Below are 24,848 nucleotides of genomic sequence, written 5' to 3'. Positions count from 1 at the left end.
GCATCAGGATTTGATCTTGATTTGGAAGCCAAAAGCAGGAGTAGGTACAAAACACAGAAAAAACATGCAAATATTTCCATCACATGTTTTCTCTGTTTTGGACCTACTCCTGTTTTTGCCTTACTAAAACTGCTCAAATACTGATGCAAAAAAACGACCAAATACTGACCATGTGATTGAGACCCTTAAGGTTCTGCATGTAGGACTTCTTTTCTATCTGAATAAAACCGATTTCAGAGGCAAATGGTTAAAACTCATGCGAATTACACGGTCAGAATTTTGCATCAGGATTTGATGATGATCAAAAGCAGAAGTGGGTCCAAAACACAGACTACATGCAAATATTTCCATGACATATAATCTTTGTTGTGTACCCACTCCCGTTTTTGCCTTACCAATACTGATCAAATGCTACCAAATACTGACGGTTTAAAGGCAGATGCTCAAACTACAGGATCTGCTTTTTTTGGGATGTTCTTCTGATGGATGAAAAGAATGGAAAATTAAACAGTGTTGTGAACACAGCCTTATTGCTGACACCCTCCTTACTGTCATGGAGCCACTACTTGAATCTTAGGCCACTGAACAGTGAAATCCATGCGGATAAATTAGACTGATGCAAACATTGACCTGTAAGTAGTGTCGAGCGGCATGTCCCATATTCGAATTCGCGAAATTTCGCAAATATTCGAAAGAATATTCGTAAAATATTCGCGAATATTCAAATTCGTTATTATTTCGCATATGCGATAATTCGAATTTTCGCATCGCATAATACATATTATGCGATACATTTAACACTCTAACCCGACAAGCGTCACTTCACTGTGTTGTTAGAATATACCATCGGATCTAAGTTTTCCGTACGTTCGTGAAAACTCAGTTCCGATGGTATATTTTAAATAACTAGGGTTAATAGCATTTTTCAAAAATTTGCCTATTAGCTGGCTGTTAGATAATTCGCCTATTGGCTATATTCGTTTATTCGCTACATAACCACCTAAAATAATAAGTGTGATGAGATTGTTCAAGCCGATATTCGCATGTGCGCTAATAAAATCGCCTTACGAAGATTCGCAACTCAATTCAATCACTAATGTATGAATGCAATGCCCTTTGCCTCTGTTCTGGGACAAGTGCCGATATTCGCCTGTGCGCTAATAAAATCGCCTTACAAAGATTCGCGCCTCAATCACTTTCTAGGCAATGTGAGTAAGATCTGAGCTTTTGGACTTTTGGGAATCAATCGAGATACAGTGGGGGGTGATGACAGTAGTTGACAGAGTACAGATCAATGTAATCTGTAAGGTGGAAACTAAAATAAAAAATACGAATATTCGTAAATCAAATTTTACGAAGTTCTAAGTATTCGCGAATATGGTGCTATACTATATGAATGCACAGACCTTTGCCTCTCTGTTCTGGGGACAAGTGCCGATATTCGCATGTGCGCTAATAAAATCGCCTTACAAAGATTCGTGCCTCAATCACTTTCTAGGCAATGTGAGTAAGATCTGAGCTTTTGGACTTTTGGGAATCAATCGAGATACAGTGGGGGGTGATGACAGTAGTTGACAGAGTACAGATCAATGTAATCTGTAAGGTGGAAACTAAAATAAAAAATACGAATATTCGTAAATCGAATTTTACGAAGTTCTAAGTATTCGCGAATATGGTGCTATACTATATGAATGCACAGACCTTTGCCTCTCTGTTCTGGGGACAAGTGCCGATATTCGCATGTGCGCTAATAAAATCGCCTTACGAAGATTCGCGCCTCAATCACTTTCTAGGCAATGTGAGTAAGATCTGAGCTTTTGGACCTTTGGGAAACAATCAATTATATGTGTACTGTAATTTTGTGGATAAAAAAAAACAAAAAACGAATATTCGCTTTTACGAATATATAGCACTATATTCAAAATATTTTGTGAAATCGTGAAGTTGCAATATTCGCGAAAAAAATTAGCTTTTCGAATATTCACGCTCAACACTACCTGTAAGGCTGAGTTCACACTTCAGTTATTAGGTCAGTTATTTCCATCAGTTTTTGTGAGCCAAATTCTGGAGCCAAGCCCACTCTCAGATAAGGTATCATGAAAAGACCTGCATCTGTTCTGTGGTTTTGACCCACACCTGCTTTGGGCTGACAAAAACTGACCAAATAAGTGAAGTGTGAGCTAAGCCTAATAGTGACACACAGTCATTCTACAGCTAACCGAAGGGATTCAAACACATTTGTTTGCACTGCCATAACATGGATTACATTTTTTTTTTCTCCACTACTGTATTGGTGCTGTGTCCATGTCCTTATTTTGCTCCACTGAAGAGCCATTGGGGCACCTGCAGGGGCCTGCAGCATTATCTTTTTATATTTTTGCTTTACTGGAGGATGCTGTATGCTTTTTTGTTTAGCTAGGGGTCAGTTAGGAATGTTGATGGCCTGCATGATGATGTGCAAGTCCATATATGTGACCTGCCTGTCATTCTGACGCACAGTAACTGTTTAGCTACCAGAAAGGATTAGCTTTGCATGTTGCTGCAATGCACAATGATTTACACTTAGAAACTTTCTTCCTAAAGTTTAACTGCAGGCTGGGATAAACCTGATTTAACACACTTCGAGACAAATAATTTGTGAAGAAGCAAATTTTTGGGAAAATTTTGCCGAAGAGACTAAATGGAATTTTTAAAAACTTCGCTCATCACTAGTTATATCCCAAATCTATAACTTACTGTTATAATTATTCATTAAATGGGTATTCCGGTAAGGTAACTAAATTAAAAAAAATGCATTAAGGCTGCAAGCTGTGACCCAACCAGAACCATACCTATACATATAACCAGAGTTTCAATTTACCTTGCAATCCTGATCTTCCCTCACAAAACTTCAAAGACTACAGTACCCACAATCCCTAGCTTTCTATCTTTCTGCTGTAAGTTTGATGCTTTATTGCTTGGCTGCCTGATATACAGTCCAGTAACGCTCCCTCTACTCAGTATATTTATGGTAACCAGAATACCCCTTAAAGGAGAGTTTTAGAACATGAAAATACTTTGCTACAAAGGATCTGGGCTATAGTTAACAACGTTTGGTTCCCACTATAGTAAAGAAATCTGAAAGAAAAATCCTAGCATCATATATTCTTATTTATCACCATCAATGGACCATCTACCAAAGATGGAGGAAGATACTGGCTAAGGCCCAAAGATGTATTCCTGGTGATTATGGAGGGACAGAGGTGGCGAGCAGAAGAACATTCTTAGCAAATTATGGAACTTACCTGGTACAAATGGTAACAGAAACAGTAGAATAGGCCTCTTTAGGTCTCTTATCTGTGTGGGAAAATGGAAAGATACATTACATTTCATATGATTTCACTTAAAGGAGTTGTCTGGTCGATTCAAATGTTTTTTCAAAAAAGGCTCCAAAGTCATACCAACCTTACTGATTCCCCACCACTTTTATTGTGATGCTTCTCCTCCACCACTCAATATTTTTACAAGTGATGGTCTGTCTACAGGATAGGTCATCACTATCAGACCTACACTAAGGCAGCTGATCAACAGGGGTGTTGGTGTTGGACCCCTGCCGATCAGATAGTGATGGACTATCCTGATGACAGGCTATCCCTTTTAAAATGCTGGGTGGTGATCTCCAAGAGGTTTCACTCTACCTTTTCAGTGAACTGATTATAATAATACAGAGGCATACACATTGCATAATTTCGTGTAATTAGTGGTGAGCGAATTGAAGTTAACCAGTGAAGTGAGCATAGGGGCAGATGTGACAATTGCTAGGGGAAGTGTTATACAGACCTTTTAATAGTATAATCTGGTATAGGGACAGTAAAGGGACAGTGTGGAGAGTTTTCAGAAACAGAAATAGTCTCTCAAGACATTGTAGGGTACTTATCGGCGCTGCAGATCCACCGCGTGACGTGGGTCAAGTTCACATAGAGTTCAAGCGAATAGGCAGTGGAATAGCTATAGGGGTCGCAGCAGTCGCAATTGAGACCGGGCCCATAAGTCGGAGGGCCCATGGGGCCCACCAGGAGAGACGAAGTCCCAGTAAACAATGAAAGCGCTGCTTCAGCACTGTCTGCAGGCAGCGCTAGAGTGATTTACATACAATACACGCTAAGTTTACATAGTGGTGGGGACGGAGGCAGAGCGTGTGTGCGTGCAGGCGCAGCCAGGAGAGGCAGTGGTCCCGCTCCCGTTGTTAGTGTGTGGCAGAGTTGTAAGTCGGACGTGGAGGTGAAGCTGCGCATGCCTGCTGCAGGGAGTGAGTGAGGTGAGGCAGAGCTTTACAGACCGATGGTGCCAGGTGGGTAGGAATGGGGACTGACTGGGAGATAGCAGCACAGCAGCCAACATGAGCTCAAAGGTCTCCAGCGCATCGGAGGCCTGACTGATGTGGAAGAGCCAGCCACTCATGCTACAGGCTGGTAGGCGGGCAGGGCCAGTGGCCCAGGACCTAGTTTCTAGTAGTCTGTGTATAAAGTGGCCAGTTTCTACTGGTTTCCCCAGATTGTGCTGGCCTGGGATGGGGCTGGGTTCTACTGGGACTGGGTAATAGTCACTGTGAGTGACACTGCTGTAATGTGGCTGTACAGCATGTCACCTTAGTTTGGGGGGTACACTGCCACTACCTTGCCTTCTGATGTATCCCTGTTTTAGAATTGACTTAAAGTGTCAACTACATTCACATGGCTGTGGTGCCACAGGCCCGGCAGAGCCATAACCATGTGAACGTAGCAGCCTAACTTTAAATCACTCATCCGTTTAAATGGGTTGTCTCATCATAAACAATGGGGGCATATCACTAGTATATGCCCCCATTGTCTTATAGGTGCAGATCCCACTGCTGGGACCCGAACCTATATCGAGAATGGAGCCCTGCAAGGTGGTGGTGGCTGGAGGACTCCTGTCCGGCCATCACCAAGCCGGCTCCCCATAGAAGTGAATGGGAGCGTACCGCGCATGACCGGCCACCGTTCCCATTCACTTCTTTAGACTCAACGGAAATAGACGAGCCAGCGCTCGGCTATTTTCACCGGCCCTATAGTAAATGAATGGAGAGCAGCTGCGCATGCACTTATTGGAATAAAATGTATTTTCTCTGTGAGATTTTAGTTCTGCCATTGGGCATGGTGGGCGTGCAGGAGTCTGGTGGTGTTAGGAAACGGTATTAAGGTAAGGGGGGCCCAAACTGAACTCTTGCACCAGGGCCCATGAGCCTATAGCTACGCCCCTGCAAATAGGTAATGGTGGTCGCGCTGCCCAATACATAGAAGTCCGTCAGGTCAACGTTATATCAGATTTCCAAGCTTTTCACATTGCAGCCACACAATAAAATCCAGGGGTCGATGCACTGGAGGACATCCAAACCGCTGAAATAAAAATTTGGCGCACAATAGTGAAGTTCCACAAGGATATATTTTCCTAAGGATTTAAAAAAAATTTCACAAGAGAGTGAATTATAAAAGCATAAAACCAAATGGTGGTTCCTCGTATAGCAGCCGACCTAGGTTTCGAGAGTCAGCTTCATCAGGGGCGATAATACCACCCCTTTCAGGTGTAATATTTAAGGGTAGTGCATAAAGCACGCAGTAACGTCGAAAAAAAAGGGGAGTGCTTTATGCACTACCCTTAAATACCACACCTGAAAGGGGTGGTATTATCTCCCCTGATGAAGCTGACTGTCGAAACCTAGGTCGGCTGCTATACGAGCAACCACCATTTGGTTCTATGCTTTTATAATTCACTCTCTGGTGAGTATATTAAAAACCCTTGGGAAAATATATCCTTGTGGAACTTCACTATTGTGCGCCAAATTTTCATTTCAGCGGTTTGGATGTCCTCCGGTGCATCGACCCCTGGATTTTATTGTGTGGCTGCATTGTGAAAGCTTGGAAATCCGATATACCTTTGACCTGACGGACTTCTATGTATTGGAGAGATTTCAGACACTGTAGGGAGGGCATAGGGTGACTGGAGCATAATGCAGGCTCTGTAAGCTGAAGGGACCCGTAGGAGACAGTGCAGTTTCCGCCATCCCGCTCTGTAGGGCACAGAGCTATCTACTTGAAGGGAGCCCACCTTGTTAAATAGATAAGCCATTCTATAATGCCTTTATTCTCAAATTTGAGCGAATAAACTGTGTCATCTAACTGTTATTTGGGTGCCCACGTTGTTTAATAGATAAACAATTTTACTACAATTTTACTACACTTTGATTCTCAAATTTGGGCGAATAACCTGTGTAATGTAACCATTAGTGTGGTGTCCACCTGATTTCATAGATAAACATTGACAATGAATAACGTATTTAAATATACAGTTACTGTTACCACACAGTATGTCCTACAAAGAGGTGCCAGGGGCCTCCAAAGTTACGAGCAGTGGCAAAAATGTTGCTGGAGCGAGCAGAAGAAGGGTGGTACAGTAGCAGCAGCCGCAGCAACAGGCCACAGCTGCCAGTGTCATGCAGCGTTTTGACGACCCATCCCACTGTCCTAGAATGGTTGACTCGGTGTTCACATTCTTTTTCACATAAGTAAATCCATTCATCCTTGATTCTGGGGTGAAATTGCCGCCTGATACTGCAGATTTGTGGTGTTCACATTATTTTATACATAATTCAATCCGTTCATTCTTAATTGTGTAATTGGGATGAAATTGCGGCCTGATACTACAGATTATAGGGTGTTCATGTTCTTTTTTACATTGTAAATCCATTCATCCTTGATTCTAGGGTGAAATTGTGGCCTGATACTACAGATTTTGGGGGGGGGGGGGTTCACATTCTTATATACATTAAGTAAATCCATTCATCCTTGCATCTGGAGTGAAATTAGACCTGACACTACTGCTATTTTGCACTTACAGTTGCAGTACAGTATGTCCGACAGACAGGGCCTTCTAAGAAAACGGGCAGTGGCAAAAATGTTTCTGGAGCCTGCAGAAGTTAGCAGCGGAAGAAGGGGCAGGGTGGCAGCAGTCGCAGCAACAGGCCAGTGGCTTGCATCTTACAGCGGCCCCAGTGTCATCCAATGGTCATGTTTTGACTAGCAACCTAGCTGTCCTTAAATGTTTGACTCAGTCTTCAACATCATCTTAACTGACATCAGACACCCACAGCCAGGAGGTGGTGGGTTCCTCTGACACCACACATGGTTGGCATGGCTCAGGAACAAGCTCTGTGCCCTCACCTTTCCGTAACCTGCCTCTTTCCTTTGCTGCTCTTTATGCCAGGCAAGTGATGCTCCACTTTTCAGTGAGGAAGATATTACTGACAGTCAAAAGCTACTGTCCAGTGTAGATTTGGAGGAGAGGAGGAGGCTTCCTCTTGTAGGTGTACAAGTAGCAATGATGAGAGTCACGTGGAAGCAGGTGTTGAGAGTGGTCAGGTACCCAGCCATGAGACTACTGAGGGTGACATAAGTGACAAGCAGACAGTAGTGGATTATGGTGCAGCCAATCGCACATGGGAGCAGGGTGAAGATGGGGCTTCATCATCATCATCAGAGGGCGAAGGTGGCAGAAGGCCCATGAGACAGCAGCAGGGTGGCAGCGTGCCGAAGAGACAGAAAGGTGGAAGCAGTGTGAGATCTGGAGCTAAACATGCCCAGGGTAGACCGTCTGCTAGTCAGGGGCCTACCTGTCCGGAAACAACTAGCCGTGCCCGGCTTCATAAAGGCAGCGGTAGGCAGTAAGCACAGAGTCGTGGGGGTAAAATGCCATACTCACCAGTGTGGGAATTATTCATCAAGTCTTATGAGCACACCAGCGTGGCCGTATGTAGGATCTGTGGGTAGAAGGTAAAGCGCGGCTGGGGTGCCAATGTTGGCACCACAGCCCTGCCTCCACACATGCAGTGTCACCATAAAGTGGCCTAGGAAAACCGTGGTGCTAATATAGTAGTACAGCCTGACGCATCTCCCAGAGGCCCCCACCCCTTCTCCAGCAGTTAGGGCTCCACTACCTCAGTAGAAGGGAGCTGTGTTTCCTTCCCATGGTCGACTGGTCCTGAATTTCCTCCTCCTCCACTTCGTCATGTATTTCGCCATTAATTGATCACCGAGGCGTTTGCAATGAGACAACAATATGTCTACACTTATCCAACAGTGCAGAAGCTGAACATGGTCCTGGCCAAATTGCTGGTACTACAGTCACTCCCTTTCCATGTGGTTGACTCTGCCTATTTTAGAGAACTGATGACTTGTGTCGAGCCAAGGTGAAGAGTCCCAAGCCATCGCTACTTCTCTAAAAAGAAATGCTGTACCAGCTGTGCATACGTACATACAGCAGAAGGTGGGCCAGTTCTTGAGCCTGTCGGTGTCTGGTACAGTTCACGGCAGCGCCAGCGTGTGGAGCTGTAACTGTGGTCAAGGACAATATACAGTATGTCCTTTACGGACCACTGGGTTAATGTGGTTCCGGCCCAGGCAAATTGGCCAGGTGATGGCACCAGCAAATTGACTAGGTGATGGCAATGCCGCCTCTGAGTTCTCATGCTGTGATTGCGGTGCCAATATCCTTCTTCGCCTTCTCATCTAACACCTTGTGCTTAGCCTCCACTGTAGGCAGAGTTCAAAATGGTCTTCTAGCATACCATCTATGCAGAGCACGGAGGAGTCGTGCTCTTCTGCAGCTGGCCAGCCTGGGCGAACGAAGTCACACCAGTAAGGAACTGCTCTGCGACATCAAACAAGAAATTTATTCCTGGCTGTCTCCTCACCAACTTAAGATCAGAACCATGGTCACCAATAACGGGAAGAACTGCGTCAAGAAGGGCTAACACATGCACCCTGCGTGGCGCACGCCTTTTAATCTGGTTGTAAACTGGTTCTAGAAGTCTTCCACCCAACTGAAAGACGTCTTGAAAATGGCCAGGAAAGTGTGCATGGACTTCAGCAACTCTTACCCTGCAAAACACACCCTCATTGAGCTTCCCCAACATCACCTCATACTGTATGCGATGCTTCCACACGTTGAAACTCCACCCTCCACATGTTGGAGTGACTATATGAGCTGAGGAAGGCCGTGAACAATTTCTTGACGATGCAGGCAATGCAGGGGGTACTACCCTGTGTAACTTCGACATTAGACAGTGGCCGCTCCTGCGTGACACCTGCCATTTGCTCAGGCCCTTGAAGGAGGCTACTTTGTCAGTCTCCAGGACTATGGGATGAATGATGTCATTCCACTCCTTCATGTCCTGGAGTAGATATTAATAAATCTTGCTGGCTGGGGACAGGAAATGTGGAGACTACATTTCACGGCCACCCGAGCCCTGTGGAGGCTAAGGAGTAAGAGGACATTAAAGCCCAGGAATTGTATACAGAAATCAGTGCTCCAGACTAAAAAAAATACCTAGGAGCCATTGGCTACTGAACTGAAAAATGTAGTCGCCAAATTTTAGTTGCCAAATTCAAATACATGTGCCGTATTTGTGGGAGGGGAGGCTCCCGCACATCGTATATAGAGCACTGCTGCGCCCTCCCCCCTGTCAGCTACGTTTGCATCACGTTCACAGCTGCGGTGTGCGCAGGCGCAGCTTTTACTTCCGGGGTCAGCGTCCTCCGCGCTCCAACATACGTGTGTGTCCGGTTCGGGTAGGGTAAGTCCGGCACACGCGTGCTCTTCCTTCTTACAGCCGAGCCCCACGTCTGGGCAGCGTTTGGCTCTGTTACATGCGGCTCGGTGCATTTGGCTCTCTATGCAGCTGCCTTAAACTACATGCAAACGGCGGACACCGGCTCCGATTTCACGCTTAGCTGTATGGGTACATCTAGTAACCACATAATAGTGGACATATATATGTAGGAAGCACATAACAGTGCCCTTAGAATTGAAACAACCACATTTTAGCGTTCTTATAAATGTAGCAGCCACATATCAGTCGCCATATACTGGGAAATAGGAACCACATGATTCTGACCGTACAAACGGAGCTAACACATCAGTGGGCACACAAATATAGTGGTTACAAATCAATGCCCATATAATTTTTGCAACCACAGGACACCCCATATACAAATAGGGTAACCTCATACTGTATCAGTGCCCATACAAGTGTATCAACCATACGTCTGTGCTCATCTAAATGCACCACTATAAGGTTGATTCTGCTGTTTTTCACTACCTCTGAGTCAGCTCTAGCATACAGCAGCATGGTGTGGAGGCTCCTTACGGCTGGGCGACGGCAGAATGTCGCAGCAGCGTGCTGGTATTCATGGTAGGATCAGAGTTGGTTGTACAGGACCCATGCTGCGGTCCACGACATGTAGCGCTCTGGGATGAAGCAAAGTTTGGGCGCTAATGGTTCGAACGATGGTTGTTAGTATTGTTTGTCCAGCTATTCAGAGGCCTGGTGGGGCCATTGCATACAGTTATTGGGGTAGCACATGTTTATAATAGGTATGGTTGTATGTTTTCTGATACCTGGTTTACATGCGGGGCGCGTGTCTGCAGTAGGCTCAAGCTATGCATGCTGTGTTTAAGTGATGGTAAATGTGGTTCAATTGTTGAAAAGAAAAAAAAAGAAAAAAGAAAAACAGAAGCATCGTATGGAGGCTCTTTCACGCCTGGCAACTGCAGAATGTGCCAGGCGAGTGCTGGTGTTCACGGTGGGATCAGACTTGTGTACACGAGACCCACATTACGGTCTACGCTGGGACGAGGCAGAGTTGAGCGCTAATGGTCAAACGACTGTGGTTGGCATATTTTTGTCCGGCTGTTCAGGGGCTGGTTGAGGGGCTATTGTATACTGTTATTGGGGTAAGCATGCGCCTATAATAGGTATGGTCGCATGTTTCTGATACCTGTTACATACGGGACGCGTGTCTCCAAGCTACGCACGCTGTGTTTAAGTGATGGTATTTTATTCAGTTAGTTTTGGAAGGGTCATGTATCAAAAAAAAAAAATTTTCATGTGGGGTGCACGTCCACAGGTAGCGCCGGACATGCAAGGTGTCAGTTAACGTGTATCAGTGGTCTGTGTATGGGGCACAAGTTTGGTCAAGGCGTCTGTAATTGAGTTCCGATGTTCTTGTATGTAAGTGTGTTTATTCCATTAACATTACTTTATGGGCAAGCATGTGTCAGCGGTCCCGTACTCTGTTTATAGGTTCACTATAGTCTTTCAATTGTCATTGCATCAGGGTTATGTTCAACCACGTTTATGTGTTTCTTAGGCCAATACGAGTGGTGCGGTGGTGACCATAAAAATAAAAAAATAAAAAAAATACTGCAGCATCATGTGGAGGTTCGTTCGCGCCTGGGCAACGGCAGAAGGTGCCAGGCGAGTGCTGGCATTCACGGTAGGGTCGAACGTGGTTACACGGTCCGGGACTTGTAGCGCTCTGGGGTGAAGGGGGTTGGGCACTAATGGTCGAATGATTGTGGTTAGGATTGTTACCTTCAGCTACGTCCACATGTCTGCATTTGCGTTCTTGTCCCATACGCCATTCACTACTAGAGCTGCGTTCATGAGTCCGCTGTTGTATTACATTAATACTCTGCTCACTTTCAGATTGCATTCATACGGCTGCGTTTTACCATGCTCTTCATGCTCATACTCAGAGCCATGCCCATACCACGTTTAGGCACCACTCACATCCGAAGCTGCATTCACCCACTTGTTCTTACATCATGTGTTATACTCTGCTTCCACTTAAAGCTGTATTTCTTTTATTTCCAGGCCAATAGGAGTAAGTTCCTGCCATGTTTTCACAAGTCGTTAATTCATTTGTCACGAAAAGGGTCTTCTCTTAGCGAACTGCAATGCCTCTGGCTCTTATTTTCTCCCATCTGTTCAATTTTCACGGTTCGTGGTTTTTTCACGGTTCGTGGTTGGCTAATGTTTCGGTTGTGCATGTGGTTCGGATCACTAATGTCTATGCATTTTCCATCATGTTTAATTACTTATAGTCACCATAAGGTCATCCAGTTCAGTCTCATGGCTTTGGGGGCCTCATGGCTTCGGGGGCCCGATGACCGCTCTTCATGTTGTCCGTTAGGGGTACCATATAGTTGTAGGCTGGTTAGTGTCCCAAGTTCACTGTCGGAGAGGGTCATGGTTATGCGAGACCCCAAGTCATACTGGTCCTGCATAAGTGGATTTATTTAAAAACACAAAAAAAAACAAAAAAAACGCCATTAGTCTCTCATGCATGTCTCCGCCATTAGTCTCTCACGCATGGCTCCGCCATTAGTCTCTCACGCATGGCTCCGCCATTAGTCTCTCACGCATGGCTCTGCCATTAGAGTCTCTCGCGCACAGCTTCTCCGGTTTAGTACACACATACGACTCCGCCATTAGTCTCTCTCGCATGGCTTCTCCAGTTTAGTTTTACACATATGGCTCTGCCATTAGAGTCTCTCACGCATGGCTCTGCCATTAGAGTCTCTCACGCACGGCTTCTCCGTTTTAGTTGTATACATATGACTTTGCCATTAGAGTCTCTCACGCATGGACCCGCCATTAGAGTCTCTCACGCATGGCTTCTCCGTTTTAGTGTTACACATATAACTCCGCCATTAGAGTCTCTCATGCATGGCTCCGCCAGTAGAGTCTCTCACGCATGGCTTCTCCATTTTAGTGTTACACATATAACTCCGCCATTAGAGTCTCTCACGCATGGCTCCGCTAGTAGAGTCTCTCACGCATGGCTTCTCCATTTAAGTTTACACATATGACTTTGCCATTTGAGCCTCTCACGTATGGCTCCGCCATTAGAGTCTCTCACGCATGGCTTCTCCGTTTTAGTTGTATACATATGACTTCACCATTAGAGTCTCTCACGTATGGCTCCGCCATTAGAGTCTCTCACGCATGGCTTCTCCGTTTTAGTTGTATACATATGACTTCACCATTAGAGTCTCTTACGCATGGCTCCGCCATTAGAGTCTCTCACACATGGCTTCTCCATTCAAGTTTACACATATGACTCCGCCATTAGAGTCTCTCACGCATGGCTTCTCCGTTTTAGTTGTATACATATGACTTCACCATTAGAGTCTCTTACGCATGGCTCCGCCATTAGAGTCTCTCACACATGGCTTCTCCATTCAAGTTTACACATATGACTCCGCCATTAGAGTCTCTCACGCATGGCTTCTCCATTTAAATTTTACACACATAACGCCGCCTTTCGAGGCCGGCTGCGTGGTCCCACGACAAGTAGGTTCCATGTCTTTTCTGCCTTCAGACCCGCTCACATGGCTCGGTCATCTGTGGCTCGCTATACAATTTTCTCGTGGTGGCTCGCACGCGTGGCCGGTCCCATTAGAGTCTCACTCATGTTATTGTTTTCTCTGACTTTTATTTTCTAGGTTGTTGGGTCTCCATTGTTTCTTTATAAACCGTCATCCCAAGCCTGCCATCTTCTCCCAGGCATGCTCACTTCATCTACAAACTTGGGCTGAGGGTGTTGGTGTCCGACCTAAGTCCTGGGTATCGGTCCGTTTTCCAGTAGGAGGTACAGTAATAAGCGAGAAGTCATTATCCAAGAACACGGCAAGAACTTACGAGACGGCTTGGTCCCATTTTTCTAGGTTTCAACAGTCTTGTCCGCAACAGGGTTTGGATCACATCACATACCTACTAGCGTTTATAGCATTTTGCCACTCAGATCTTAAACTTCCCAACGGAACGATCAAGTTGTATTTAGCCGGAATACAACACTATTGGCATGTTTCCTATCCAGACAGGTCATCTTTATTCTTATTACGCCCTATTAGAGCAATCCTTAAAGGAATACATAATACATCAACTGCGAGTAAGATTTCCAGGAAACCATTCTCAGGTGAAATGTTTAAATCAGTTGCGATATTGTTAAGTGCAAACCCCTTCGGTTTAAAGACTAGCGCTTTGATCGAAACAGCCCTGTATTTATGTTCTACAGGTTCCTACGACCTGGGGCATTCACGCGCCCTATCGCTAGCAGTACCTTTGTGCTAAGACAACAACTAAAATGCCAAGGTTCCACTATGTCCTCCCACTTGATCATACAAAACCACACGACCAGGCGAAACCGTAAAGGTGAAATACTTCCCTACGGGTTACAAGTAGTGTCCAGTCGCAGTCTTTAACGAATGGTCGGAATTGATCATATGAGCTCCACTTAACTCTCCTCTTTTAGCATACAACTCCGGCCCCCTAAGCATTCAAACATCCCTAGTACATGCGTGTCTTATTGCCTGAATTAGATATCGATCCGTTAAGCGTAACCGGCCACTCATTCAGAATAGGAGCCGCAGCATCTAAGAACAATGTACCTGGTCATTGGAAATCGCCATGTTACACTCGTTACATACCCACCCTTAAACGAGAGATGTCATTGGCTTTCAGAATTTGCTGTCATAATGTTATTGTAATACAGTTCCTTGTTTCTCTACTACTGAGTCTTGTATTTTTGGCCCCTTTAGGCTACCCTTTACAGCAGTTCCGCCACTACTCCACTGCTATGTTTTAGGTTACCGTCACTATGATAGTCGATCCAAGCACAAGTGTAGGCAACACAGTTGCGGTATTTGTGGGAGGGGAGGCTCCAGCACATCGTATATAGAGCACTCCTGCGCCCTCCCCCCTGTCAGCTACGTTCGCATCACGTTCACAGCTGCGGCATGCCCCTCCCACCCAACCCTCATATCATCCTTACTTACAGGGTGGCCCCCTTTAGGCTACCCTTTACAACAGTTCCGCCATTACTCTACTGCTATGTTTTAGGTTACTGTCACTCTGATAGTCGATCCGAGCACAAATAATTATAATTAAAAAAGACTTGGAGGAGAAGATGAGACTGTAGTAAGCCAGCTCTACATACAGCATACTTCCTGCCAGAACTAGGAAACATATAGGAGACAACAGCAACACATACCTCTTCCATCCATTGACATCTCCTGTCATGTAGACACTCTCTCTTTCCTCTTCTCCTTTGTTTGACCCAGACCGCCATGACAGATTCTTTCAGTCACATCTAGGCTCTGCAGAGTTTGTTAGATTTCTTAATTTTTCTATAAGCCTCCCCACATTTTCAACACAACTTGCCCACCCTGGTTTCCCAACATTGTCAACATGCTGTCCCTCTCAGCCCTGTGCCCACTGTGCTCCCCAATGCCCCTGCTGAAAAAATAGTGATCCCAGTAGACATAGTGTCCCTATAGTGCCTCCAGCAATTATAATGCCCCCTAGAGTGCCCTCCCCCAGTAATAATAATGTCCGCTAAAATGCCCCCAGTAATAATAATAAAACCCTATTTTGTGCTCCCAGTAGTAATGCTTGTATAGTGTCCGCAAAAATAATGTCCCCTATTATGTGCCTGTAATAGAAATGACCCTACAGTGCCTCCAGCATTAATATCTCCTATTTTACCCCAGGTAAAAATCCCGCTATAGTGCCCCAGGATTAAAATGCCTCCAAGTGCATCAAATAATGCCCCATATAGTGTCATTATAAAAAAAAATGCTCTGGTAATGTCCCCTATAGGGCCTCAGTGCTAAAAGTGCCCCAATAATGCTGGCAGTTATGTCCCCCACAGTGCACCCCAGTATTAATGTCCCCCAAAATGCCTATCCATTAGTAATGTCCCCCACAGCTCCTTCCACTAGTAATATCCCCCACAGTGCCCTTTCAACAGTAAAGCCCCCAACAGTTCCCTTCTAGTACATATATCCCCCATATTGCTCCACCAGTAGTAATGTCCCCTAAAGGGCCCCTCCAGTAGTAATGTCCCCCAAAGTGCCCCTCCAGTAGTAATGTCCTCCAAAGTGCCCCTCCAGTAATAATGCCTGCCACAGCTCCCCTCCAGTAATAACGTCCCTCACAGTGCTCCTCCAGTAGTAACGTCCCTCACAGTGCTCCTCCAGTAGTAACGTCCCTCACAGTGCTCCTCCAGTAGTAACGTCCCTCACAGCGCTCCTCCAGTAGTAACGTCCCTCACAGCACCCCTCCAGTAGTAACGTCCCTCACAGCACCCTCCAGTAGTAATGTCCCTCACAGTGTGCCTCCAGTAGTAATGTCCCTCACAGTGTCCCTCCAGTAGTAACGTCCCTCACAGTGCTCCTCAATTAGTAATGTCCCCGACAGTGCCCTTCCTGTAGTAATGTCCCCCAAATTGCCCCTCCAGTAGTAATGTCCCCCACAGCACCCCTCCAGTAGTAACATCCCTCACAGTGCTCCTCCAGTAGTAACGTCCCTCACTGTGCTCCTCCAGTAGTAACATCCCTCACAGTGCTCCTCCAGTAGTAACATCCCTCACAGTGCCCCTCCAGTAGTAACGTCCCTCACAGTGCCCCTCCAGTAGTAATGTCCCCCACAGTGCCCCTCCAGTAGTAATGTGCCCCACAATGCCTCTCCTGTAGAAATGTCCCCGACAGTGCCCCTTCTGTAGTAATGTCCCCGACAGGACCCCTTCTGTAGTAATGTCCCCCACAGTGCCCCTCCAGTAGTCTCCCTCATAGTGCTCCCATTGAGTAATGCCCCAAAGTCCCCCTTCAGTATTATGTCCCTAATGCCCCAAAGTGCTATCCTTCCTGTTAGTAAAGACCCCCAAGTTGGCAGTGAAAAAAAAACAACTAATACTCACCTGTATCCCACGTTTGCCAGTGTTCACTATGCAGGCTACACACTCTTCTAGTCTACGGCCACATCTGTTCACTGTGTCCCGGCGCAGGCAGTGGTGATTATGTCATTACGCATGCGCCGGCTTTGATGACGTCACCCCGCACGCCTGCGCGGGTATTTACTACATCATAGGCTTCAGGCCTTCTAAGCCTGAGGCCTATGAGGGGGCGATTGGCAGTGGGGCAGAGTACTATCATCTCCTGTGCCTCGCCGCAGTATTGAACTGCAGAACTGCAGTGGCTGGTCTAGTCGCAAATGGCAACAAGACTAAAAAGTCTTGTAGCCATTTGTAAATTCTAAGTTGCATTGGCGACCATTTTGGTCGACACCTGGAGCACTGGAAATACGTGGTTTATCTGCCCAAGCGGCAGGAGAGGAACTGGAGAAGCATGAGGAGCTGGAGGGCGATAAGAAAGACCAGACACATGATCCCGACAGACCGTGGCAGAATGCAGTGGAGATGGAGGCAGGAGTCCCTCACATTCCCTTGTGCAAATGGCCAATTTCAAGCTGAGTTGCTTGCGTAGTAACAGCCGCATTATCATAATTCGACAGAGGGATGACTACTGGCTCTCCACAATGTAGACCCTTGCTATTGGGCCAAAATGAGGGCCTTTTGTATACCTTCTGATAAAATACTCAACTACTATCGAGACATCCTATGTAGTTGACTGCTGGAGGGGCATGCAGGAACAGCACGAGATCCATCAGCAGCAACTTAAGTCTGGAGTCTCTAATGAGCATTTTTTTTCACCCGCCTACTGAAGAAACCACTCAGCATCAGCAACATTACATAGAGTAGAACCTGAAACAGCAGGTGGTGGCATACTTGGACTGCATCTTGCCACCCCAGAGCAAAGATCCCTTGGACTACTGGCCTGCCAAACTTGATTTGTGTCCGCAACTAGTCTAGTTTGCCCTGGACAAGCTTTCCTGCCTAGCCAGTAGTGTGGCATCATAGAGAGAGTGAAATGTTGAGAGATTACCCTTACTAAATATGAATTAGGGGTGGATCAGCCAGGATTTCCACACACCGGTGCCTGATGCATCAGACTAGATCATTCTGGCAGTAATGTTCTGACTGCAGTGTGCTGCCACACCAGAACATTGTGAAAAATGTGCTTCAGACACGTGCTTCAGACACTATTCTGATGCTGACACCTGCCTGATTCCACACACTGGCTGCCTCTACTGCCATCTTCTCCTACTGCCACCCCCAATCTTGTACTGTGACTGCCACTGCTGTTGCCCCCACCTCCCCATTTTGTAATTAGGGCACTATGTTGACTCCTCATGCTGTTGCTACCCTCCCCACTCTATGCCTAGGCCACTATATTGACACTCATGCTGTTACCACCCTCATCACTTTGTGACTAGAACACTATGTTGACTTATCATGCTGTTGCCACCCTCACCATTCTGTGATGGGGCCACTAATGTCCCTGTTAGGCATCATCATTTATTTTACGCTTATTCTGATCGGTCAAAAGAACCAAAAAATTAAAAACACAATAGATCCTGTCTTTGGAGCCTCTATCACACAGTCAGTATTTTACATCAGGATTTAATCATGATATGGGAGCCAAAAGCAGGAGTAGGTCCAAAACACAGAAGACATGCAAATATTTCCATCACATGCTATCCCTGTTCTGGACCCACCCCTGTTTTTGCCTTACCAATACTGCTCAAATACTGATGCAAAAAATGACCAAATGCTGTCCGTGTGTTAGGGGCCATTAAAGGCCTGCATGCAGGACATCTTTTCCATCTGAATAAAACCAATTTCAGAGACAAATGGCCAAAACCCATGCAAATTGAGCATGAGGCCTCTATAACATGGTCATTATTTTGCATCAGGATTTGAGCCAAAGCAGGAGAGGGTCCAAAGCACAGAAGACGTGAAAATATTCTCATCACGTGCCATCTCAGTTTTGGACCTACTCCAGTTTTTTTGGCCTTACCAATAATCAATTACTGACCACGTGAAGGTGGTTGCACAAAAGACAGGATCATTTTTTGGGGGTTGCTCTTGTGATGGATCAGAAGAAGGAAAAATAAAAAGTGTTGTCAACTAGTGTTGAGCGCGAATATTCGAATCGCAAATTTTAATCGGGAATATCGCCACTTCGAGAATTTGCGAATATTTACAATATAGTGCCTATGCCGGTCATTACTATTGTCAACACCAACTTACTGCTGTCATCCTCTCCACTCTGTCATGGGTCCACTACTTGTATCAGCGTGTAACAGAACAGGTTCTGAAGAAATCTATGTGGAATTAGCTGATGGTGTAAAAGGAGAGCGCTCTCACTCTATAGCATAATCTTGGGTCACTGCACGGTTAAGTACATTATACCTGACTCTACATTGACCTGTAAGGCTGAGTTCACACTTCAGTTATTTGGTCAGCTTTTGACCTGTAACTGACCAAATAAGTGAAGTGTGGACTAAGTCTAAGAGTGATGCCCGTCACCTGCCTTTCATACTGAAACATAGGAACAGTTTCACTACCGCAATGGACTAGCTATGAATGTTTCTGCACTGCACAGTGATGTACACCGAGATGCAGGCCAGGAAATTGCTGATTTATAACACACTTCATGACAAATTAATTCAGATTAAATTACATTTTGGGGAAAAATTCAACGAAGCGTCCAAATCGAATTTTTAAAAACTTCAGTCATCTCTATCTGTAATACTGGCCTGTCATATTCTCTCCATCCCCACATCATGGCTTATGAAAGTAAAATCACAAAATAATCACAAGATGCAAATATCTTACATTCAGGTTCCTCCTGAATTGTCACGGACAGATAGAAGTTGTTGCATTTTCTCTCTTCTTCTGTCTCAAAAGCATAATAGACAGATAATACCTGGTGGATAAATGGAATTACAGTTGTTAATGTCCTTCAAAAGGAATATAAAAAATAAACCAAAAATTCCAATATCCATCATTATTATTCTAATTATCAATCGGTGACTAGGGAGTCTATGATAGACTGAAATCAACCTCTTGTCTGGTCAAATGTTCAGGATGTTCCTCTTCAATGCTGTACACAGCAGCTCTAGATCATCTCTATAAGTTATATGTAAGGGGATTGTCTCTAAAAGCCAAACCCTTCAAGCACTGGCAACATCTATTCTTCCCTTACCGTCAAAGTGGCTTGACCTTTCCCTTTGGCTCTGACTATAAAGTCTCCAAGTACATTCGTCTACAAAGAAATAAGGTAAGTCAAAACAGTCCTTAGAAATTTTATTTGTATGCAACACCAGTGACTCCTCTTTTACTACTGACCCCATGACATCCCAAGGGTCTTACTGTACCTGTTCTAACCGTGCGAGCAAGGCGTTTTCAAGATTGAGATGATGAGTTGTACTGTTGGATCTTCCAGGGAGATGAAAGGAGACATCCATTTCCAAGACTTTAACATCTGGTATATCTGGTATGTCTATGTAGTACTGAGCAAGAGCTTCGAACTGCATCATAGTGGACTACAGTAGAACCCAAGAGTTAGATGAGAATGATGATACAGTATGGACAATGCACCATACATAAACCCAGCATACAGAACAATGCTAAATTAATCAGAAACATGCTTCTGTTTATACACAACAACAACAACAACAAGATACTAAAAAAACAAGATAATCTCAAATTATTTTTTTGCACAACGATAATGGAAAAGTTTCCAGTGCATAAAAATTTCATTGAGACTCTCCACAATTCTCTACTGTTCTCTCTTGCCTACATCTACCAACGTGTCCTTCTCACTCTGATCATTTCTTTCATTAGGACTTCTCTTCTGCTGCACTATCTGCAAAACCCACTGCCAAGAAATAGAGATGAGTGAAGTTATGAAAAAGCACATTCCTTTGTATGTAGTGGGGCCCAATAACGGGGAACTGTGATTGCGCTGTCCCCCATCATTGAACCCTTCAGATGCTGCGTCCATCGCTGATCACAGCATCTGATGCTACAGTTGAGGATTTTCAGGGGTTAATCAAGAAAAAAGAAATACTTAGCTCTATTTGCTCTGGCCATCGCGGCCATGGTGACATGATGATGTCATCACGCTGGCTTTTCTCCGATGATGTTATCACTGATTACGTCACTTTGCTGTCATGATGACATCACAAGTCATATCCCGTATGAGATTTTGCCATGGTTTTTTTTTTTGCCCCATTTTAGGAAAAAATAGATTCGTTACCACGAAGCGCAAGTAAATTTAGCTTCACAGTGAATAATTTTTTTCCGGAAATTCTTATCAACGTCAATTAGTTTGGCTTTGATTCGCTTAACACTACCAAGATCCATTACACTTGCTTCTAACATTTCCAGGTTTAGACGTCTTTTGTATAGTTCCTTCAGGGAGAAATATGTCATATAACAATTGTCCATCCTGACCTGGTCACAGTTATCACCACTCCTTCCTGTCCATACCTAGTTGCCCCTGGACATCACTCTGCACTTTCTGTTGAAGTGACTGATTAATATCCATTTAAGTGTAACCTTCAATTAATATGGTATAGAAATAGTAACTGTTCCTATCTATTGCAGTTCAATATAGATAATGCTTGACAAAGGTTCTTCATCTGAAACATTGCATCTGGAATAAACACCAGCTTCAAAAAGGATGTGCTGTCTCCATTTTGCTCTACCTGCAGCATGTGACCCAGCCTCTATATAAGCTGGAGTGACGTAGCGCTGCACGTCAATCTGCTCTTACTAATGTAGGGAGAGGATGCTACTGATGATTTCAGGGAGAGAATAGGACAGAATCTGTGATCAAAACTTGAATATAACTCAGTGATCTACATACATTTAGTTGTGTGGCTGCAGTGCACAATCTTTTTACCCCTTCCTTGAGCCCAGTGACAGAAAAAAATAACTTTTATCCATCTGTTAGTTAGGTGGGCGGCGGCGGCCATTTTATGCAAGCTCAGTGCACCAGCACTGCATCTGAGCTTTTGTGACATTCAAATCCAAGCTTGAAATACTGCACTAATAATCTGGTTTTAAAAAAAAAACACCCTTTTTTTGCAATATACAACATCTGGTGCATTTGCAGGATTAGTCAGTGTGCAATTTAAGCTAGAAATACAGCCAATATTTTCTGGGTTTTTACAAAGACTCTTTTTTTGCAAGATACGCTATTTTACAGATCTGCACGTGTGAAATTCAAGCGTTACTGTTACTAAAAAAAACACACTTTTTTGGCAATATCCAACATCTGGATTAGTTAGTGTGCAATTTAAGCTAGAAATACAGCCATAATTTTCTGGGTTTTTAAAAATACCCTTTTTGGCAAAATACACTATTTTACAGCCCTAGCTGCATCTGCACGTGTGTAATTCAATCGTTTTATACAGCTTTCATATTCTGTTATAAAAAAAAAACTTTTTTTTTTAAATACTTAATATTGCAGCCCTTGCTGCATCTGTGATTGTTAAAAACAAGTTTTAAAAATAAAAATAAATTTCTGGCTTTGAAAAAACACCCATTTTTGTCATTATCCAACATCTGGATTATACAGTGTGCAATTTAAGCTAGAAATACAGCCATCATTTTCAGGAAAAATGCACAATTTTACGTGTGAAATACAAGGGTTATATACTGCTGTCTTATTCAGTTATTAAACAAACACCCGTTTTGGTCAAAAAAGTTAATTTTGCAGCCTTTGCTGCATATGTCATTGTGAGATACACGCTTTAGATACTGTGGTTCTATACCGATATTTGCAAAACAGCCATTTTGTGCAAAAAAATTAAATTGTGGCCTAGTCTGGATTAGTCGGTGTGAGATACACCCTTTAGATACTGTAGTTATATTCTTCTATTAATAAAACACCCTTTTTGGGCAAAATACACAATTTTACAGCGCTAGCTGCATCAGCACGTGTGAAATTCAAGGGTTATATACTGCTGTCATATTCAGTTATTAAACAACATTAAACACCCATTTTGGGCAAAAAAAATGGTAATTTTACAGCCTTTGATGCATATGTCGATGTGAGATACACCCTTTAGATAGTGTGGTTCTATTCAATAATTTGAAAAACAGCCATTTTTGGTCAAAACTTTAATTGCGGCCTAGTCTGGATCAGGGTGTGTGAGATACACCCTTTAAATACTGTGGTTATATTAAGTTATTTGAAAAACACCCATTTTGGGCAAAAATCTATAATTGCGGCCTAGTCTGGTTCAGGGTGTGTGAGATACACCCTTTAGATACTGTGGTTATATTCTTCTATTGATAAAACAACCTTTTTGGGCAAAAAACTAAATTTTACAGCCCTTGCAGCATTAGCACGTGTGAAATTCAAGGGTTATATGCAGCTGTTATATTCAGTTATTAAACAAAAAATTTTGCAGCCTTTGCTGCATATGTCATTGTGAGATACACACTTTAGATACTGTGGTTAATTTAAGTTTTTGTGAAAAACAGCCATTTTGGGCAAGACACCTAAATTCCGGCCTAGTCTGGTTCAGGACATGTGATATACACCCTTTAGATACTGTGGTTCTATTCAGTTATTTGAAAAACAGCCATTTTCTTAAAAAAACTTTAATTGCGGCCTAGTCTGTATCAGAAAGTGTGAGATACACCCTTTACATACTGTGGTTCTATTCAGTTATTAAACAAACACCCATTTTGGGCAAAAAACTTTAATTGCGGACTAGTCTGCATCTGTACGTGTGAGATCCAACCTTTATATACTGTCGTTCTATTCTGCTATTAATTAAACACCCATTTAGGGCAAGATCCTAAATTTGAAAAATATGAGGAGAGCGTCAAATAAGGCATGTGACCCAGGTCGTGGTGCTGCTGGTGGAGCTCCTGTTGCAGGGAGAGGACGTGGTGGATCTGTGCCAGCTACACGCACAAGTGAAACCCCTTCCTCAGGTGCGAGTAGGCGACAGAACCTGTAGCGGTTTTTGGTAGGGCCTAATGCGGCTCTACGAATAGTAAGGCCAGAACAAGTACAGGCGATAGTAGATTGGGTTGCTGACAGTGCCTCCAGTTCCTTCACATTGTCTCCCACCCAGTATCCTGCTGAAAGATCAGAGTTGTCACCTGCAGCCGATGTCCATCAGTCTTTCACCTCACCCACTTGCAAATCAGCCAAGCAGTCTGAGCCCCAAGTCATGCAGCAGTCTCTTCTGCTTTTTTATGACTCTGTTAGCAGGGTTTCCCAGGGCCATCCACCTATCCCTGCCCCAGAAGTGGAAGAGATTGAGTACACCGATGCCAAACCACTTATGTTTCAAGATGAGTACATGGGAGGACCATCGCAGCACGTCTCGGATGATGACGAAACACAGCTGCCAACTGCTAGGGCATTCGAAAGTGTGCAGACTGACAAGGAGGGCAGGGGTGAAGACTGGGTGGAAGATGATGTGGAGGATGATGAGGTCCTCGACCCCACATGGAATCAAGGTCATGCGAGTGACCTATGTAGTTCAGAGGAAGAGGCGGTGGTCACACAGAGCCACCAGCACAGCAGAAGAGGGAGCAGGTTGCAAAAGCGGAGCGGCCGTCTCCTAGACAGTACGCCTGCTACTGCCCACCGCAGCAAGAGACCGAGCATACCAAAGCCAGCTCCAAGGAGTTCCCTGGAGTGGCAGTTCTTCAGACAATGTGCTGACGACAAGACATGAGTGGTTTGCACGCTGTGCAATCAGAACCTGAAGCAAGGCATAAATGTTCTCAACCTGAGCCCAACCTGCATGACCAGACATTTAAGTGCAAAGCAAGAGTTGCAGTGGAGTAGACACCTCAAAAACCAAGAAAGGTCTCTGGCTCCTCCTGCTTTTTCTTCAACTGCAGTCTTGGCCTCTTCATCCACCTCTGGAGTGACAGTACCACCTGCCACCCTGCAAACAGAGAATCTGTCAGCAACACCACCACCTGGGTCACCAAGCATCTCCACAATGTCCCACGGAAGTGTTCAGCTCTCCATCTCCCAAACACTGGAGAGGAAGAGGAAGTACCCCCCTCCCCACCCGCGATCCCTAGCCCTGAATGCCAGCATTTCTAAATTACTGGCCTTTGAAATGCTGTCATTCTGTCTGGTGGAGACGGAGAGGCCTTATGGCGGTGACTGTCCCACAGTACATTGTGCCCAGCCGCTACTACTTTTCCAGGCCAGCCATCCCTTCCCTGCACAACGAAGTGGGGGACAAAATCAGATGGGCACTGCGCAACGCCATC

The 24,848-nt window shown here is 44.7% G+C and overlaps 1 protein-coding gene across 1 annotated transcript in view; it reads right to left on the bottom strand.

Annotated features, from left to right (window-relative positions):
• The window catches only part of LOC122925555 (complement C3-like), a 300,847-nt gene that overhangs the window by 57,646 nt on the left and 218,353 nt on the right, over positions 1-24,848 (bottom strand). Inside the window, exons 29-32 of the mRNA XM_044276913.1 lie at positions 19,961-20,128; positions 19,789-19,848; positions 19,419-19,509; positions 3,285-3,336 (exon numbers count right to left, since the gene is read on the bottom strand). Coding sequence (XP_044132848.1) covers positions 3,285-3,336; positions 19,419-19,509; positions 19,789-19,848; positions 19,961-20,128 — 371 coding nt within the window. The remainder of the gene's footprint in view (positions 1-3,284; positions 3,337-19,418; positions 19,510-19,788; positions 19,849-19,960; positions 20,129-24,848) is intronic.

This window comes from Bufo gargarizans, chromosome 2, assembly GCF_014858855.1.
Source record: "Bufo gargarizans isolate SCDJY-AF-19 chromosome 2, ASM1485885v1, whole genome shotgun sequence".
NCBI lineage: Eukaryota > Metazoa > Chordata > Amphibia > Anura > Bufonidae > Bufo > Bufo gargarizans.
The sequence above is the reverse complement of the archived record's forward strand: the minus strand, read 5'-3'. Positions and strand labels throughout refer to the sequence as shown.